A 20,532-nucleotide genomic window follows, 5' to 3' on the forward strand; every position below is an offset into this window, starting at 1 on the left:
TTACCGGTGTTTCTTACAATGCTTTTTGCTCCTCTTCAGAGGAAAAATATTATGTGTTTACTAGCTCTTCTTGTTTTTTTACTAAAATGTCTACATTAAATATGGTAAGGAAATAACCTCATACATCTACAAAAGGGACAGACGTTAACAACCCCCCTCTCGTTGCTCCTCCCAGGTGACACCAAGGGGAAACCGAACCGGAAACCCTAGTGTGGCCGCTGTCGTTAGCGTCTTCGCCACGGTGGTGATAGTCCCCCCACCAATGGTGCCAGGGATCATGTTCCCTCTGGCATTCACGGTCGACCGGTCATTGGGAGTGGCAGCAGTCAACTCATCAGCAGGGCGCGTATCCAGCACCCCTGCATAATCTTGTAATTTTAGTCTAAGAGTGGAGTGGGATATACAACTAGCTAGTGAGATACAAATGCAATTAAAAATCATTTATTTTCAGAATATTCCATACCAAGATGACCTCATTTACACTCAGACATGAACATTAAATTATAAAAAAAGGAAATGAAAACTTTAGGCATCCAAGATGCTCATGTGGGCAAGGTTCATGCAAATTTTTGTGGTGTTTGGACATCTGAGAAGCTCGTGCCAAAAACAAATTTTGGGTGTGTGAGAAACTTTGAAAAAACTATTTGAAGCCGATGTTTCCTCCACGCAACTGTGTATCGGACGCCGCGTGGAGGAGGAGCTGGTGTCGCCAGTGCGCCGCATCTAGCGCGGGAAGGTAGAAGGACTAGGTGCCCCTGGCGATCTGTGGAGGAGAAAGCAGCCTGGGAGATAGCGTAGGGAGTGGCGCACCGAGCAGCATTCACGAAGTCCGTTGAAGTGCTGACCTCGGTCCTCACGGAGGCCTGGGTCCACGATTAATCGGGACCACCATGGAGCCGTCTCCGCGGCGACAGTGCCGCCTGGACGGAGAGCTCGCCGGGATCGAAGGAGTTGTCGCTCAACGACACCTCTGCTGCCACCGGCAGGGGCAAGGGCATGGCTCCTTGGCTAGAGTCGGCGTTGGCCGAGGCAGCCCTCCGCACGGTGCAAGACGTAGCAAACACTAGTAGAAAAAGGGCCTATTGTCCCGGTTGGTAAGGGCCTTTTGTCCCGGTTTTTGAACCGGGACTAAAGGGTCGTTACTAATGCCCTAACCCTTTAGTCCCGGTTCTTACACGAACCGGGACAGATGGGCCTCCACGTGGCCGGTGCGGCGAGCCCAGGCAAGAGGGCCTTTGGTCCCGGTTGGTGGCACTAACCGGGACCAATAGTATGTTTTTACTAATTTTATTAATTATTGCTTCTGGAAATATCTAGATTAAATAGTGTCGCTAGGTGGCCTATAAATTTGGATGTAATTTTTATTATTTCTGAAGTTTATTGTACTGTCATGATTGAAGATGAATAGAAAGACAATTTCCACAAAAAGAATAAAAATAGAGTAAGGAAACAAACCCAGCCTCTGAGTCACTTGGTTCGACCAGTATAGTATAGAAGAAAAAGGACCCCTTCTCGTTGTGGCCAGGCGCGCAGATCCGGCACCCCTGCATAGTTCTATACCATCTTTTATTGAAAAAAAATAACAAATATTACATCAAGAACCAACATGTGGTTGGATTATTGGATTGTTAGAGGGACTGTGGTATCCCCAGCCCATCAGGGTTCTAGTTCTGATGCTCGCATTTATTCCTGGATTTATTTCAGGATTTTGAGATGCTCATAAAAGTAGGGTGTGCGTGTGTGCATTCATAGAGATGAGTGTATGCGCGTATATATGAGCGCTTGCGCCTGTACTGTGTTTAAAAAACGACCACGATCGCTGCTAGAACAAGTTGTCAACGCATCGCTGTCACGCTCACGTATCGAAGTCAACCTGACCTTGCGGATGACAACCGAAAAATCTCTGTGCACTTATCCATAAGGAGCATCGTAGAGCTGCACTTGTGACCGTTGAACCTTTGAATCGATATAAAGTGCCTAGTATGATATCTTGTCATCGAGCATGTACAACAAAAAACCTAACCTCCCTGGAGCACTGTTGGCCCCATCCTGGTGGACGAATTCAGAAAGGATTAAAGCCCAAAAGACCAAATTGAAGATGAAGCATCACCATCCACCCAAGTGCCGCCCTTACACTAAAAACCCCTAACCTAAACAATTAGCAAAGTTGAGGCACCAAGATTCCACACCTCACTATCTGCCACCTAAGCGGCAAGCAGAGCGAAGGTGAATCCACAGGCTGGCTGATGGAGCTCGGAGTTGAGAACTTTGCCCTGGCTGCCTAAGCGTGAAGGGAAGGAAAAGATGCTACTCATGTCCTCTACTTTTAGTCACATTTGACAAACTGTCTGAAAAACTCGATGGAATGCATCTACGTGAATGGTAATAGTACCTGAACTAGGTCAAATCAAGGCCAAAAAAATAACTAGGTGATCAAATGATAAGCATCAAAGATACCAATCATGAGCAAGAATGGGTTGTGGGTAAAGGAGAAGCAAAACAAACAATGAGTCTCGGAACAATTCATTATCACAATAATATTGTTCTCGCACAAACAATTACATTTACCAACTCTGACAACCTCTTCTCATGTAAAGTCAGCCGCCTGGGAAGTAAAACCTCTGCCAATCTGAAGACTACCCCAATCGACCCCCATTAGATAACAAAAAGATTTGCAGAAAAATAGCCCGCAATAATGTCCATGGAAACTCCAACCGCCTCTTTAGAGTGGTCAAACCCACGCGAAAGACCTAACACGTAGAAGAATATGACCATCAACCAATAACCCAGGGGGGGGAATGAAAAAGCTGCTCGCTCACACCTCTCGCTATTCACACGTTAGTCGGCACTCTACACCTACACGATGAACTGCCGTCATCTTCGACAGTACATCACAGGACAGAAAAAAGCAGCGCATCAAATGGCAGCACCTGAAAAGGAAAGGGAGCGTTAAATCCATTGAAGCTTACAGCTTATTGAACGAGTGTCAGGTGATATGGTGAGTTACATGGTGCATGGGGATCACCATGCGCTCCAAGAAATGGTGGCTCGTGATGCGCTGGATGTTCTTCAATGTATTCAAAAGAACATCAAAGAATCAGTTAGGGAGTATGCGCATCTCATGCACTATTCAGAGCCTGCTGCAACTGAGCAAATGATGACGGATGGATCCTGCTGATGGCAGCATTGAAAGTCGAATCCCCATGGTGAGCTGCACATGCCTTCAAGTTCTCTCTTAGTATGTTCTCTAACGAAGCTTGTTTGATCGGATCTAAATCCTTTGCCTGATCAAGGGAATTGTCAGAATATGTGCCTATTAATCTAATTATTCAGAAAAGAGATGTTCAAAGAAACACAGCTCACTTGTCGTTTTTTCAAGAATTTGCTGGAGTAACCTGAATTATCATTGCCAAGCCAAGAAGAGCTTGTAATATCGCCACTGCAAATATTGTACCAATAATTAATTACGCATAGAATTGAGAGAGGCCTTAAATATTTAATTGAAATAAACAAGCTAAAGTCATAGTAATACAAAAGTACAATACAACACCTAGAATCATCCTCGGTCTTTACTTCACGGCCCCCAATAATAACAGTCGTGCAAACACTGCATAAAATCATATAACTCATGAGCAACAACCTACCAGCCAACAACAGTCTTAATTTCAATTATCATCACCAGAAATGTCCTACCTTAATATATCATCAAGTTTGTCGATGACTTGAGGTATCTGCAAGGTCAAAACTACAGAGAGAGCCATTGCATATTCCTTCTGCTGTATAGCAGTTGCATTGTCCACCTGTCCAATGATATAGCGCTTGTTAAACAGCAACGCATAAACAACTGGGACTTCAAGAATTTAAAAGTGCATGCCAACGTCTCATATTAAGACTTATCTAATTGGACATGCTAATCCTGTCAGTAAACACAAACTGTGCACATTATCTGAACAGTAGACGCAACGTTTCGTTGACAATGCAAGCATGTTGATAATATCTGCTTGCCAATGTTTAGGCATTGAACCAACAGATTTACTGATTTCATGAGTTTGATCATATGCACAGCATATTTTCGTAAAAAACATGTCCAAGTCAGTATCACCTGGTGAGGTTTAGCACTGAAGCAACGAACATATTTATTGGTTTAGCGAGTTTGATCATATGCACATTATATTTTCGTAAACACATGCGTAGATCAAATGGTGGCAGTAAAAGAACCTACATCATTACCCACTTTAACTATGAGAGCAAGCATTAACTGGCACATCAATCTCAGTCCAATAAACAGGGAAATGCTGCAAGATGTACCTTATCAATCCACATATCAACCAAAGAGAGTAGCAGATTATCCTTTAGAGATATCCCTGACTGCTGAATGTTTGCCAAAAGGGCAGGCTCTGATAATAGCTGTGCCGAAAAGTTTGTATTCATCACCAAAAGCCTAGCAAGAATTGCTCCAGAGGATGCACGTACAGTTGTCCTAGAAGGGTTATGCTCATCATCTCGACTCAAAGATATGAAGATGAGTTTCTAGAGGTTGGCATGAATAAACAAGTCAGAATGATGAAGTATCATTTGAACATTCCAGACTTGAGACCAAGTAACCAACCACGTGAGTACCTGAAGAGCACTGGATATCAAAGGTGGAGCTTCCTGAGGAAAGAGCTGCACCCAAAAGCTCCAATTAGATAGATACAAAAGAAGTGAGGGAAAAAAAAGATAACTCCTAATTGTAATGTGTTGACGTAAAAAGAAACAGGCACCTATAGTTTCATCACACAGTATTACCACCTAACTTCCACAAATAAAATGGCCATTAATTAGTTCCCAGAGCATTTATCCCTTAACCCTGATGCAAACAGGGAGAACAGTGTTCATGGTAGTAAGAAAATTAGGTTCCCCGACATTCTGCTAAGATGATGGTCAAAATTGCTATAAGACCATGTGTAATGTTTCAAAAAAACTTGGTGCTAAGAACAGCCTTAGACCCCAAGTTCAGCTGTTGCATCATTCCGATGCTAAGAGGGTTTCGTTGGAGTTGTTGAATCCTGAACTACAGCCGAGTCCAGGGATTGAAAAAATCTTTCTTTCCGGCATGCTGTGCTCTCTCACATATCATTGCTCTTTCATATCTCAGTTAAAGTAGACAACATTTGAGCTTTTTTATCTATCTAATGGGTCCCATGAAGAGAAGCTATACGTTCGACAGGTTTTCCTTTTCTTAGACCTAGCTCATGTTGTTTGCTATCCTTTGACTCAGCATTAAATGAATCATAGCTAGGTAAAGTTCTGCAGAAAGTCAGCTTGCTTCAAAATGGAAAATAAATAATAACCTGAATAAGAAGATCAATGACTGGAAGTGTGGTGAGAAGTCCCTTGTCATTTACATTTCCAACAATAGTATCAAGAACATTCGCCAAACTTGTACCATGGCTTTTTAAAAATTCTGATCCACCAAAGATTGTGTAATCCTCAACTATGTTGACTCCGACCTGCGTCATTCAAAAGGTCAAGAAAACAAAACCCTCCAAATCATTAACTGTGGTATGCAATATAAGGAAACAATCCAAATGACACGGAGTAGGTTTACTTTGTGCTGCTACAACAACAACAACAACTAAGCATAGTCCCAAACAAGTTGGGGTAGGCTAGAGCTGAAACCCATAAGATTTCAGACTGTACTGTTACCTCTGACAAAAGACTGTACTTACAAACAAATTTTTCCAGTAAAAAAGTAAGTGTCATCCTAGAAGGCCAAACTATTTAAGCTTTAAGTAGCAAGTATTATTAATGTTCATGAAATCTTAAACTGGTAACTGCTCGGTCAGCTGGCGATAAGGGATTAACCGTCCAATAAATCAGTTAATCGGCCGATAAATCAGTTAACCATACGATAAATCAGTTAATCGGCTACTCAGTGACCCACCGAGTAGGGATTAACCATCCGGTTAACTAATTTATTGACCAATATTTTGAACAATGAATTCATTATGAATAACTATATAATTATATCGAAATACAGTAGTAGTTTTGTCTCGGAATATTTCCATAATGGTATTAATATTCTGCATGTTTTGAACATATATGTTTCAGAGTGCATCAGTGCCTAAAATTTTATGTAACCAAAGATGTTTGCCTCTTCTGTTTTTGGGGGTGGGCAGGTGTTTATTCTAACCTCCAGATGGTCGAAGCTTCTATTCACAATGCCCACAAGATAAGGGAATAAATCCATCAGCTGAGATACAATAGATGGGGCATTCGAAAGGGTTGCTTCCCACAACTGCATTATTAATCTCAATGTTAGATAATTTGCGCAAGTGCATGCAAGCTCATCGGTATGGACTTGGTCAAGAACTAGTTACCAAAACACTGTCCTCGAGAAGATTAAGAGCATCAGGGCTATCAACATTTACACCACTTTGCAGTATTGGCATAAGCATGTGATAAGAAAGAGGTGACTGGTATCCAAGAGAAGAAACAAAAGTTCGAAGTGCTGTTAGCAGTTGAATCTGTAACAAGCTTTCACCTGCAGATTCATCCCAGATCTGGAAAAATACACTCAAATTAGAATAACTAATTAATTCGTACAGCAGGAACAAAATCTGCATTGTCATTTAACAGACTGATAAACTCATTCAATAAGTTAGTTAAAAGCTGATACTATTACTTTTAAAAGTTGATAGCCAGTTAAAATTGTGAAGGTAAACTGAAGAAATCTCATTGCTTGAAAAGGCTAATTCTCTCTTCTCTCTTCTGAATTTCCGAATTCAACAAATGGTACAATTTGAATCATAAAATGCACAAACAGCTGAGCTCAAAAGAAGTATGCTTTGTCATCAGTCCATGAATAGAGTACAGCCAAAATGATAATGGTCTTTCTAGCACATATTCAGAACAAAATGCCTGCGCTATACCTTCTGGAAAAATTGTGATAACTGACTTGCAAATGGAATAACCTTGTCTCCGACATGTTCAAGAAGAACTGAGATGAAATTCAACACTTGCACCTACATAAAAATAAAAGGAAAATATTTAGGTAAGATAATGTTTGCCAGGCATGGGTTGACAAGTAACGTAAAGATGACGTTCAAAATGGTACAGTGGGTCAATGATCCATTTAGAACCCTCACATAAATGACAGGTGAAGGAAACAAAAGATGTACTATGGGAATCCAAACCTTAGAATCAAATTCTTGGACATCTTCTGTCAACTTGAAACACATTGTCCAACATGTTGGAAGACATTCAAACAAATCAAGTTCTGAAAAGCTAGATTCTTGGAAAAGATAACACAGAGAAGAGCATGCTGCTAGCTGAAAGTAGAACAGCGTGAACAAGTTATTAAACAAAGTAGATGAATATATGGAAATGACTCGCATTCAAACTCGTATTCAAGGAAACGTAAATGCAAAACATACCCTGACAGCTATGTCATTATCCTGCAGCAATGCAACCAAAGCACGGTAGACCAATTTCCGTGTGTCACCCTTGATCTGCAAAACTACAATTATCAGAAACTAAAACTCTGGCATTAGTAATGTTTAGAGTTTTCTAATACAATGATAAAAGAGTGAACCTCAGAAATCCATTGCCCAAGTAGCAATGCAACTTTTCGACGAATGATACGCATATTGGGATGACCATTTGAAATTTCTATGGATAGAGATCCATGGAACCTGTAGAAATAAAAATAAAAACTAAGGAAAGGCAGTGAAGCAGGATTCACTCTAGCTATTGATTTTGCAACAAACTTAGCTGTCCCATCAAAAGGAAATCAATGTATAGTCCTTAATGCATATGAACATACAAATGCAACATCCAGAAGCATTTGCAAACAGCTGTATAAAGACTGATCAAAATTTACTAACTAATTTAAACCATTACAAAGATCAGCATGGATTAAATGAGCACCATACATCCAACCTTTTTGCAAGTAAATACAGATACATTGTTGCTATTTAACTTACCATTCATTAAAACTGAGGTAATTTGAAAGTTCATAATACACATGCCCGGCAGCTGTATAAGCAGCATCCTTTAGAAGCATTCCGGATGTAACATCTGTTTCAAGTGGTGGAGAAACAGACATGGCTTCTCGAAGAATTGAAACAACAACTGGAGCTAGTAGCTGGAAACAAATGATTATGTAAGCATTGCAACATTCAACAGATTCGCAGGACAGTTAAAAAGAATGTTATAATGTGCATGCCTCTCGGTAGTTCTCAAAGATGACAATGAAGAGGGCTTCAGCACATGGCCGTTGTTTCTCAGTCCACTGGACCACATTCTGCTCATGATGAAAGGATTCAGGATTCTCTGACCATTCCTCCAGATCTTTTGCTGTATAAATAAAGTATCTGCACAAGAATTGGTAAGTTCCTGAATCCAAGAAGGCTGACAAAATCCCACACAAAAACGTGCAGGCACAAATACTAGAAAACAATCCCCTAATCTCAGGAATTTGTGTATACATGTAGCGTGCATACAAGAAAATTTACAAAGACACCAATAATAACATATTCTATTGTTTTATATACTGTAGTAGTCCACAATCCTTAAAGCGATTCATCGAGAATGTTACATTATATGCTTTTGGTGCAGAAATAAAGTGTGCTCTGTAGCTCACAGCAGCATTTTTGTGTACCATTATATGTTTATAGCATTTCTAAAGACTAACTAGCATAAAAAATGCACTTTCATGTTATTTGCCATATATGGAACTGTCATAAGGAAGTTTACTTCAGCAGGTCATAGCTTAATATGCTTTACTAATCACAAAAGAGCAACAGCTCCTAGCTAATCTTTTTTTTTAGCATTCTATGCTCTAGCTAATCTATTTTTGCAATTCTTAAATTCAAGGTTTCATCATAAGGAATTTAAATCATTTCACTCCTGCAGAATATAACATGGTTGGCCAAAGGATGTCCTCGTCCAGCATTAATGCATCACAAAAGACCAAAGCTCCCAGCTAATCTATTTTTGCAATTCTTCGATTCAAGGTTCATCATAAGGAAGGGGAGCCTTGACGCAGCGGTAAAGCTGTTGCCTTGTGACCATGAGGTCAGGGGTTCGAGTCCTGGAAACAGCCTCTTGCAAAAATGTAGGGAAAGGCTGCTTACAAAGACCCAAAGTGGTCGGAGCCTTCCCCGGACCTTGCACAAGCGGGAGCTACGTGCATCGGGCTGCCCTTTTTTTAAGGTTCATCATAAGGATTTTGAATTACTTTCTTCTGCGGAATATAAAATGGTTGGCGGTTGCGTACAAAAAGACCCAAAGTGATCGGACCCATCCCTGGGCCGTGCAAAAGCGGGAGCTACATGCACCGTGCTGCCCTGTTTTTTAAGGTTCATCATAAGGATTTTGAATTATTTTCTTCTGCGGAATATAAAATGGTTGGCCAAAAGATGTTCTCGTACAGCATTAATGCATCTGTTTAGTTAAAAGGAAGTATAGTCATATATAGTACTCCCTCCATAAAGAAATATAAGAGCATTTAGATCACTACTTTAATGATCTAAACGCTCTTATATTTCTTTACAGAGGGATCTAACTTACAGAAACTTGAGCTGTTTATGTTGATGCTTGCCAAAAACAAAAAAACATGCAAACTAGTAGTATTGCAATAATCTTTCAACAAAAAATAATATAAACATGCTATTTTTACTCAGAACATTACCTCCTTATTAAAATGTTGCAAAGCAACACAACTCGATCACCAGGCAAAACAACCTTCAGCATGTCACTAGCCACTGCTGCAAAGTTTTTTTTCTTTTGCTCCAGGCTTAAAGGTTCTGCACTTTGATTGATGACGCGACCTGTGGCACTTGGTTTGTACTCTTTGCATTCTGATACAGTTTTAACCAAAACCATGCATTGTATAAGAAACTCCTCAAAGGATGCGCCAGCCTGTTCGGGATTTGTGATTATATTCAAACAGAAGTCAACTGTAGCAGGAAGCACAGTTTGGTGTACGAAAGAATATGGATGTCTGCCTTGTAAGGTGACAAGGACTTTCATCAACTTAGTGCATGCCCTTTTTGCAAATTCCCATAGTTTAGCTTGCTTATCTTTAAAGGACGAGTCTGTCAAGTAAAATACAATAATGAACAATTTACTCGTGAGAACTGAACTGAAATCAATCAGCACGCCACACTTGACAGGTCAGACAAACTACCATCGGAGAGGAACGTACAAACAAAGGTTTAACTTCATGAGCAGATATAAACAAGGGTCATTTTTATAAATAAGACTGTTATGTTCTTCAAGTTTTCTGGAGAGCAAAAGGAATAATTCAATCACAGATTCAGTTTCTCGCATGTTCTACAGAAAAACAAACAGTCTCAGTTTCTTGAATGTTCTCAAAATAAAAATCAGTTTCTTGCCGTGAGATTTAATGACCAGGTCAAATAAAAATGCAGGACAACAAGATATGCTCAAACCTTAACAGTTAATACTTGAAATGCTAAATATAGCTTATGATGGATCATTATTTGGTGAAGTCAGAGCAGTTTCTGTCTATTAGATCAATGCTACAAAGGAAGAGAGAATAATTCACTTAAAATTACAAGAGAAAAATGTAACTTACAATAAGGAAGAAGGGATTGAATGGCACTCAAAACTGTTGGACATACTTCCCTGACCTGCCAGACTTCCTGCAAATTAAAATAACTATTTACGGCTTCCGTTTCCTGGACCAGCTGATGAAGATCATATAACAGTCTTAAGTATGAGGAACAAAATTACAGCAAATCTGACTACCTGCGCTGTTGTTGAATCACTTGCATAACCTGAAAAAATTAGTTGCCGGATGATCTTTAAACAAAGCAACCAACGGTCGCATATCAAGATTAGATCGTTTGATTGCTCCAAAATGGAATCTAAGTCATTCCTCTGAGAGAGCATAGAAAGATTTTGCAATATAGTCTGCACGTCGCTCTTCCAAAGGTTCCAGGTATACTCGAACAAGTGGCTAGTAATCTGCATACGACAAAAAATATGAATTAGAACATAAGACCGGCTTTATGGTCAGTATTTTAAGTCATTACTGTTTATGCTCAATAAAATTTGCAAAAGAAATCAAAAGCAAGCTGCATGAATTCATGCTTTGAGAAAACAGTAACAGAAATGCTATGGATGGCATGTCTCTTGCCATGCTTTGAGAAAACAGTAACATAAATGATATGGATAGCGTGTCTCTTGATCAATTCAGGAATTATTTGATAGCGAAGAAAGGTTATAATAATCCTCTGGCTTAGCACTTAAGATTACTTAACATGCTTGAATTCAAAAGAAATAGTGGAGTTAATACACATCTGCTAATGTTGTGTGCCTGTGTGCGACGATGCACATTACGGGCCAACTAGCTGGTACTATGCCAAACTAATAATTTGAAACCCAGAAAATCAAGAGTGATACTACTTATAGATGGATATGTGATTTTTGCAAAATTAAATACCTCGGCATAATTCCTCTGATCAACAGCAAGCCGTTTAGTTGACAGCTCCTTTAAAGTTCGAAATAAGACCATAAACACACGATGTGAAGCAAGAACATCAGCAGATTGCAGTTGTTGTGCCAATATAGAGAAAAGGTCCCGCCTGAATGATATGACCGTGAGCAACAACTCAATCCATGTGGAAGATAGTTGACAAGAATTGTGCTAAAAATGCTTACCATTCTCTTGGGTAATCCAAACGTGCAATCTTCGAGATTAGTACAGCTAGCTGAAGTGCAATCTACATTACAACATTATAAGATAAGAAATTCGCATTAATCAACATGATATCTGTTTGATATCATAAGATCACATATAATACACGCTATCTAGTCTGCACCTGGTTATTCTCCTCTCTTATGTTTAGCAAGAGATTTTTACGAAGGTGGTCCTTCTCCTCATTGCTAATTCCACTACAACAGATAACGCAAATTGGTAGTGACATGTCAGAGTTCATTAACAAGGTACCAAGTGTTTTCGAAATAAAAGTAACAGCATAATTGTACTTCGGATGTGCAGAGTTAGGCTTATACAAAAAAAATTCTCCAGTTGTATTTACTCCATGGAGAGGTGATCTATAACAAAATTAATATGGTAGTGGATCAGCTACTGTTCTTTCCTGTTGGACACCATCAGCCACAATTCGATAGTTTAAGTTAGGACTCAGGATTATCAGACTCTAAGACAAGGACATTCAACATTAAAGCAATACAATTATTCTAACACCGCCGTATAGACAATAAGAAGCATAGGTAGAGCCACAGGGCCTCGATCACAGTATGATGCTCTAACGCACATTGTCATTTCTGTCAGCAAAAACACTCGAGGATTCACAATTAACCAATGGAACTGAACATAGGCTCACTAGGAATCCCGGCAGGCCCACCATAGTGGTTGATGGCTTGATGCTATTCTTAACAAATTTACTCCATAGAGAGGTATCTAGAACAAATTTGATTTGCAATGGATCAGCTATTGCTCCTTCCTGCTGGAAATCATCAGCTATTTTGCTCCAGAGTATTACGTTAGAATTATCAACGAGACGACCACTCGAAGAAAACAGCATCAAACATTAAAGCAACACCGACTATATATACAAGTATTCTAACACCACCGTGTTGACAGTAGGGAGCTTAGGCAGAGAGCCTAAATTCACAGCATGATGATATTCTACCGCACATTGTCACTACTGTCAGCAAAAACACTTGAAGAAAACACTCAATGAATCATAATTAACCAACTGAGCTGAACAGAGGCTCACTAGGAATCCCGGCGAGTCCGCCAGTAGCGGTTGATGCTGTTCTTGAAATAAACCGTGGCGAGCAGGCGCACGTCCTCGCGGCAGGACGAGCCCCTGGCGGAGATGATCTCCTGCGGAAGCACCACCAGAGAAGCAAGTCAGCACGCTCGGACCCCAATCGCCCGTAGATCGGGGCGCGCCCCGGAGGAGGAAAAGCCCTAGAGCCCGTTCCCCCGCGAGGCGAATGAGGGGAGGGGCGGGAGGGGCGGGAATGGGGCGGCTTACCAGGAGGCAGGAGCAGAAGCCGGGGCGGGGCTCGCACTGCGCGAGGGCCGACTCCGCGGGGTGCCGCGTCGCCTCGTCGGCGCTGAGCGAGTTGGCGAGGACCGCGTACATGGTCGGCACGTCGCCGGCGGAGAGGGCCATGCTGTCCCCCGACCAGCGGCGGCCGCGGACGGGGAGGGCGGCGGCGGCGGCGGCGGCGACTGGGAAGGAATGATCGGAGAGGAAGGAAGGTCGCGTGGGGTTGCGAGCGGAAGAAGGGAAGAAAGGGTGCGGAAGAAGGCTGAGGAGGCCTGGGACCTCCTGGACGGCCGAAGACGTCTACTCTCCCGTAATACGTATTCTGTTGTTTACGTTTTCGTTCGGAAAATACGCCTCCTGCAGCGCACCGTCCGTGGCCGCATGACGTACTCTCTGATTCACGCCAATTTCCGTCAAAAGAAAGAAAATTTTGGCACATAATAAACCAATACATGTGTTTAATTCCCGTGATTATGAAAATAAATAGAGTGCCTCGAAGTAACTCAAGAACAAAAATAAAAGTGAGGTGTATTCATCAACTAGCTCAATGTCACTCAAAAAAAAAAATCAACTAGCTCAATGTGCATCCGTATTACAATAAAAGGTATTTGTCGTGTACAAGCCCACATGTTAAACCACCAACTTCGGAGGAAAGACCCAGGTTTCAAATGTAATACTGGCTTGCCATCTTACCGGGCTACAAGTGTTGGACCTCATATTGAACACTTCGCCGGTGTTGACAAAATAAATGCTATCCTTCTCGACATCGCCACAAGATGCGGGAACCGACTTCGAGAAGCGCATGCTGACAAAGAGCGCCTGGTCACCAAGTACATCGGTCATCGGAACCCATGCACCTGCACTCGCCTCGAAAACCTCTACTTGACAAGTGAAACGTGTTGGCAAACCATTAGGCGCGGTTAATTGCATGTAGTGTTTCACCATGAGCAACTTTCCGCGAGACTCCACAAGGTAGCGGAAAATGCTGGTAAGAGCCTTGGAGGGCGCATCATCGTACACATAGTCAAAACCATCATTTAAAGAATTCTCATCCCTTACCCATGGTTCGATATCCTCCTCATCCTCCTCCTCGTATGCGACATTCACGGTTTCTGATGATGTCGTGTCCCATTCTTTATCAAGATCATCGTATAATGGCCATGTTAGCTCCACATTTGATGTTCCCCCTACCACCTTTTCATCCGCATTTGATGTCTTCGTTGCCTCCTCGTCTGATGTTTCGACCACCTCCTTATCGTCAAACTCATCTAATGGCACGGTTGCATCTTTGTCTGATGTCCCTGATGCCTCTTCATCTAGTGTTTCACCATCATACTCATCGAATGCCCCCACCGTCTTCTCCTTTGGTGCTCCCACCGCCTCCTCGTCTGAAGTTCCAGCTACCCCAACATTGAATGTCGCAGTTGCCTCCTCGTCTGATGCTCTTGCTGCCTCCTCCTCCTCCTCCTCGAACTCGGACTCGGACTCGCTCCATGCATTATAGCCATAATGACTTCTTGGTTGCCTCACGACGCGCCTGCCATCGGCAACCATGAGCTTACCGTCACCATCCATGCCTATATCAATCGGAAAGAGGTTCTCGTCCTGGGTGATCGCGTAGAGTTTGTCTCCCACGAAGGCGATGTCGACGATGAAGTTATAAAGAAGGTCCCACGACCCGGGCAACCAGACGTCCTTCCCTCCACGACTCAAGACGAACGGACGTCTTGTATTGTTCGTCAGGACGGCCACGATCAGGTCACCAGCCGCGGTAGATCGCACGAGCACCTTGCGGACTTTGGTAGCCTTGGCGATGACGGTGTCGAGTTCGAGCGGAACGCTTGTGTTCGTGAAAGGATTGTGTAAGAGGAAGTTGCGTCCGTCAGGGTGGTCATGGTGGCGAAGGGCAATCCAGTCATCGGTGGAGCCGATGCAGATTGTGTTGTCTGGGAAGGAAGGCAGGGGATACAGCGGCCGTCGGACGGAGTCATGAAGATGCCTTCGGGTAGGACGACCAGCTGCCGTGCCTGGTGGCCGTGGTGGCGCAGCGCCGAGCGCCACGAGCGGCACACCGCCCGGAAGCGAGCGCGGTCGTTGGGGAACGGGAGGCCGGCGATGACGAGCCCCAGGAGCTCCCCTGGGAGCTCGGACCAAGCAGGCGACGCCATGGGTGATCGAGATCGGGGCGCTTCTCGGCTCGCGGAGATGTTAACGTGTGTGCCGTGAACGCGTGCGTATATTGGACGGCTGCGGAGTTTGGAACGAGAAAACGCTACACGTTGGGGGCAGAAACATGTTCGATCTGTCCACGTTGCCGTTTTTTATCGAGACGAGGAGGGATCGTGCAGGTTTGTGACTTCCCTGGAGTTGATGCTTCCTACGGGAAGAGAAGGCTCCCATATAGCGAAAATGCCACAGAGATGCTGGCACATAATAATTCCTCTCAAAAGAAAAAAGAAAACCTCACGTAATAACCAAATACACGTCCTTAATTTCTGTAACTAGTAAATATGCCCGTGCGTTGCTACGGGTGACAATGCAGCTAAACGAATCGAACAAATGATTAAGTTACTTGAATGACTTCTTAAAGATGGAATGCATGGATAGTATCATGAGGTAGACCTACAAAATTTTATTTAACCATTGACTGCTTAGGCGCATCAATCAGTCTTTTTTCAGTTTGATATGTTGATGTCCAAGAGCACAATTTTAGTTTAGGGGTTGTTCGGATCTCCTTCAACGCCATGCTTCACCAACTACACGAATCAGAGGCCTCTCATAGTACAATTTGGTGAAGTTGCCGAAGCTTATCTTCGTGAAGTAGAAATCACAGAGCTTAATATATTTACGATGACAGTGCCATCGCCAACTGGCTTTACACTTACTTGTGTATCTCCATTTTCATGAACTTTCATGAACCCCGTCGAAGCACTATCCATGACGTTGGATTGTTTCCTTATCACAAGTCCGCCACGAAGCGCTATCGATGGCGTCGCCATTGTTCCATTCTCACAAGCTCACCACTGTCTAGCCACCAGCCCTCCACCTCAATTCTATTTGTGTCGTCGCCCCACCATTGCCTCCCTCTCCTCCCGTCGTCCTCCTCCCTCCATCACCCTCTTTCACACCATTGGCCTCCTTCCTAGTGTCACCCTCTTCACCAACATAGACCCCCTCCCCGCCGTCGACCTATGCTATGTTCGTGGCCAACCCCTCATCCAACAGAAGTCCCAAATGGTGCAAGTCCTCCACGAAAGCTGGACCACGGCGTTGAAGCTTCAACATTTCCATACATTTAAGATTAGGCTTATATGTATGTTTCTTTCCTGGAGTTGTTGCATAGTGAAATAGTTTAGCATAGCAATGTTAACTTCAGCTAGAAATACAATATATCTGCTCCGGTAATAGCTCATCTAAATAAATGTTATTTTTCACTTGTATATATACTTTGCAAGTAATCTTTCATCAAGTTCCCACACATAGATGTAAAATCACTGCCACTTGCATTCAATCGCCAATTGTAATAATTCTCTAATAAACCTTTTTATTCTAATTTTTTGCTGGCTCTACAGGGAATATCAAGGTCACGGCTACCAGATTTTTAGATCAACATAATGTGTCAGTATATCATCACTTTTAAAATAAAGAAATTTGCGGATATGATATAAACTTCAGTGTCACTACATTTACAATCCATATGATAAACAATAATGGCCCATAGCTCGTACATGTACAATATGAATGTTAGAAGGTCCACCACACTTTCCTGCTCCATCCTTGCTACAGCTAAGAGAGAGAATAGGCATACAATGTGTTACCCTTGCAATATGAGAAGCAAAGTACAGAGCCACAACGGTATTTCAAGTAGGCACAAGAGAGAGAATATATTGCATTACTTCTATAAGGAATATAATGGTTCCAATGAATTGGTATCCATGTTTGACTACTTCCATAAGAAACTTATTTCCTGTAGTGTGTAGACACTTGAAGAAACATGTTTCATGTAATCTAGACACTTGAAGAAGGCAAATGTATATGAAGCTCTGCAATTCCCTCATTGGTCCTGACATATTGGATCCTTCGCCATGCATCCTGGGTTCAGGGGCTCATTCTTTCCCTTGCTTCAGTTGCTTGTTACCTGGCATACAACGTGTCATCTCATTCCAAAAAATACTGAAGGACTAATAGACATGGTCTTCATGAGTTTATCCATTGCTTGCATCTGTATGTACATACTGACATGGAGTAACTCCTCTCTCAGTGAATTTCAGAAAAGGGTCATTTGGCGATGACTCATGTGAGCTGTGCTCAAGCCAGTTGACCAATGCTGCAGCTAAAGCATGTTTGGAGAAAGTAACCATGCTGAGATATAGGTTAGAAACAAAATAGAAGCCAATTTTTAAGATAAAACATGGTAAACATGATAAACATGGTATTAGCACAACTGGAGCAAAGATCACAACATGGAAAAATGATCATCATTATAGATAAAAAATAGGATGGGTGAATAAAATAATTATTTCTCCTCAATTTGACATAGCAGAGCATGAGTACACCCAAATAGATACATAATTTGCCTGCTTTCCATACTACCTAGATAATTAGAATTGCTTGAAGGCAAAGTCTGTAAGAAAGTAATATGTAGAAATTTGAAAACCAACATAAAGTAATCTGACATTGTTCTAACCTTACAAATTGAGGTGCATTAGTAAGAAAAGTGAAACTTCTTACCCTGTTGCTTGCACAAGTAGCAGGCTTTCCTAGGTTTGAATCACTCCAAGAAATCAATGGGTAAACTGCGGCATCTGCTCTGTTCTGCTAATTGTGCGGTAGTACGAAGTGGTTAAGACATCGACATAGGGACGGATTGCATCACAAATTTGACAACCAACAACGACAGGAGCACATCTCTGAAGAAAGCACAAATCCACAATGTGATCTCTACTCTCTGATAGCCGGTGGAGAAAGTAGACGGAGAGCGCCATCACCAGCACATACATGGGGTTCATCACGAGCACTGGCGGAGCTCTGTCCAGGCTACAGAGGCGACGACGCGGGGTTCATCTCCGTCGCGCACATTCAGGCGTCCACCGGCGGGCTGCATGCCCTGTCGAGCCGGCCCTAGTGCTCTGTCAAGGCTATTAGTGCAGTAGCGCAGGTCGTTGCGCACACCGGCTCAAGATTCATGCCCCTGTATCGCTTCTCGGCGTAGTATACTCGCCGCCTACTCACTGGCCCCGTTTGCACCCTGCACACAGCCACCAATTAACATATATGCACAGCCACCAATTAACATATATGCACACACACACACACACACACAAGAAGCTACGCACCGCATACTCTACACAACCAGGACAACATCTTCTACACACTCTGAATTGATAACATAACATCACAGAAAACAATTTTGTTGTCAAATTTCAATATATTATGGAAAGCATGCTGAAAGAAACTTTGATAGTTGAAAATGCCTAATTATGTTTCCTATGGGCATCGGTTAAAATGTCAAGAGTAGGGTTAAGAATACCATGAATATATAGCCTTCTTGCCATAACGTATCATCAATCTAGTCAGTTGTCCTTTTTTGTATGGGCGCATGATCCATAGCTTTGAGATCCATATGTCTATTCTACCAACAGAAGACTATGCATATTAGTGAAAATGATATCGATACATTTGGAAGGTTTGTTTAGTTGTAAAATTATTGTACAACATACCTTTGATTATTCTTAAAGACTGAATGAAGTTAATGTGAGATCCGAAGTGTCTTCAGAATTGGCGAGTGGGGAAGATCAAGATCAATTAACATCAGATGGTGGCTGAAGATTGAGAGAGAATATTAATTGCCTTAGCAGTCATCTTGAGCAGTTGGCATGGATGTTGGTCCCTGACTGATGGCGCTCTGCTTGTTTATTTGTTCCCGCAGATCCTCTAAATGACTGGCAGGGTGCCGCCGATGAATAGCTCATCTGTGAGGCCCTCCAGAAACGATAAATAAGCCGTGTTGATGGGAGTTTTTTACTATGCTGCTGGTACAAACGCCGTGAAATACCATCAGAAGCACACCATACCACCAATTAGATGGCTGCAATGGTATACCAATTTCGTTAACAAACTATGAATTAATTCTAAAAACCTATTCTGATTAGGTATCAAAATGCATGCATACGTATATGTAAACACCTTTAGATAGAGCTCAAGGACTACAACTGTAAGATCCAACAACAATCGGAAAAAACTGAAATTCTGCTGCCACAAGGCCCACAACCGCAGGAAGAAATTCTAGATCAAGACTGCTCTATTCCTCCACGCAGGCTGGGGGCCAAGGTGCGGGCTGTGATCTCGAGCAACCAGAACTGGGCGGTAGATGCAGGCATGAAGTTTGAAACCTAAGGTTAATCTGAGAGCTCCCCGTTGTGTACTTCGTGGACACCTGATCGACCAGTCGTGGGTACTGAGGTGTACGCAGTGGTGGCAGTATGTGTGTAGTGAAGCTATAGGGAATCTGTTCATGCATGAGTCAAACTGAAACCTGATGTCTATGCTTTATGATATAATGCACAAAAGATTAGTAACTGGAATCTTAATTTATTTCTATAGTATTAAGTGGGCAATTATGCCCCATGCCCCATCTATAAACTGTAGGACTGCCCCAATGACAGTGCGACCGTGTGCTGAGAGTAGACATTCACAGGAGCTCTGGAAGGTGCTTATTAGCAGATGGTTGGTAGGCATTGCATGCTATGGTTTCTCTTTTCTTAATATAATTACATGAAAAAAGCGATTGGCTACAGAGCATAGAGTCTGATCTCTGATGTGTTCATGTTCTCACTTTCTCACCAAATCTGAACCTAAACATTATATTAGTTTGCACTTCAAACATCTTCCGTCTAGTAATTCTATTCATGCATGATCAAGATTGTAGAAACACATACATGTGATTAATCAATCTCGAAAAAATACATGTGATTAAGGATGGGAAAAGACAAACCTGAGGGTTGAAGTAAGATGGAGTTGCATGAATTCTCCATCTTCACGATTGCTAGTTTGACTCTTGTCAGAATATTAGAAATCCCTATCGGCAAAATCAAAACACATATGAAAGCCTTGCGGTATCCATCCTTCCCCTACTAAAATTTGGCTGCAATCAGAAATATTTAATCATTGACAACTGCGGAGATGGGGTAGGGGTCAAGTCAACAGATCTTGGCGGTGCCGGTGCTTGTCAATCATCTATGCAACAAGGGAGACATACCATGCGGCAAGTTGGAGAGGCGCGCTGTTGAGGAGGCTGGGCACGGTCGTCAGCGGGGCTGCGGGATGGACGTCGACGAGCAGCTCGTCCGTGCTCCCGCATGGCCGACGAGCAGCTGCGGCTAGGTGTCGCGGGACATGCGGCGGATCCTGCCGATCTCGTCCAGATTTGGTGACCACGGATCGAGGACGGGTACCATAGGGTGGAGGGACGGCGGCGGCGGAGGGATGGGGGCGC

General features: G+C 42.6%; 1 protein-coding gene and 1 long non-coding RNA gene across 5 annotated transcripts; both read right to left on the minus strand.

The window, feature by feature from the left end:
- Window positions 1-2,507: 2,507 nt before the first annotated feature.
- Window positions 2,508-13,305, minus strand: LOC109734977 (uncharacterized). 2 transcript variants are annotated; one of them, XM_020294165.4, is made up of 24 exons: window positions 13,020-13,305; window positions 12,756-12,865; window positions 11,835-11,907; window positions 11,674-11,735; window positions 11,456-11,597; window positions 10,759-10,977; window positions 10,586-10,652; window positions 9,677-10,082; window positions 8,210-8,357; window positions 7,968-8,128; window positions 7,577-7,676; window positions 7,419-7,493; window positions 7,179-7,313; window positions 6,915-7,007; window positions 6,363-6,545; window positions 6,176-6,280; window positions 5,334-5,492; window positions 4,621-4,665; window positions 4,309-4,530; window positions 3,694-3,800; window positions 3,551-3,607; window positions 3,364-3,439; window positions 3,008-3,284; window positions 2,508-2,930 (listed from the first exon to the last, which is right to left on the minus strand). In XM_020294165.4, exons 1-23 carry the CDS (start codon window positions 13,158-13,160, stop codon window positions 3,120-3,122), a joined length of 3,051 nt encoding a protein of 1,016 aa, XP_020149754.1. In that variant the 5' UTR covers window positions 13,161-13,305; the 3' UTR covers window positions 2,508-2,930; window positions 3,008-3,119. The 2 variants fall into 2 exon arrangements, with proteins under 2 accessions (XP_020149754.1, XP_040257449.1); XM_040401515.2 differs by lacking the exons at window positions 12,756-12,865; window positions 13,020-13,305 and adding an exon at window positions 12,360-12,366.
- Window positions 13,306-16,900: 3,595 nt separating this feature from the next.
- On the minus strand, window positions 16,901-19,069 carry LOC109734971 (uncharacterized). Of its 3 annotated transcripts, XR_012201717.1 has the most exons (6): window positions 18,758-19,069; window positions 18,568-18,664; window positions 18,036-18,285; window positions 17,769-17,947; window positions 17,278-17,370; window positions 16,901-17,175 (listed from the first exon to the last, which is right to left on the minus strand). It is a non-coding gene; the product is annotated as an uncharacterized lncRNA (long non-coding RNA). The 3 variants fall into 3 exon arrangements; XR_012201718.1 differs by lacking the exon at window positions 17,278-17,370; XR_012201716.1 differs by lacking the exons at window positions 16,901-17,175; window positions 17,278-17,370 and having other exon boundaries at window positions 17,665-17,947.
- Between the last annotated feature and the right edge of the window lie 1,463 nt (window positions 19,070-20,532).

Source organism: Aegilops tauschii, chromosome 2 (genome assembly GCF_002575655.3).
Source record: "Aegilops tauschii subsp. strangulata cultivar AL8/78 chromosome 2, Aet v6.0, whole genome shotgun sequence".
NCBI classification, from domain to species: Eukaryota; Viridiplantae; Streptophyta; class Magnoliopsida; order Poales; family Poaceae; genus Aegilops; species Aegilops tauschii.

Bases quoted from the DNA above. Each gene is read 5' to 3' on its own strand.
- LOC109734977 (XM_020294165.4), bottom strand. From the start codon at position 13,160: ATGGCCCTCTCCGCCGGCGACGTGCCGACCATGTACGCGGTCCTCGCC. The intron at 10,083-10,585 runs GTAAGTTACATT...TTTACTTGACAG, and splicing joins TCAATCCCTTCTTCCTTATT to ACTCGTCCTTTAAAGATAAG. The intron at 6,281-6,362 runs GTAACTAGTTCT...TTAATAATGCAG, and splicing joins TTCTCGAGGACAGTGTTTTG to TTGTGGGAAGCAACCCTTTC.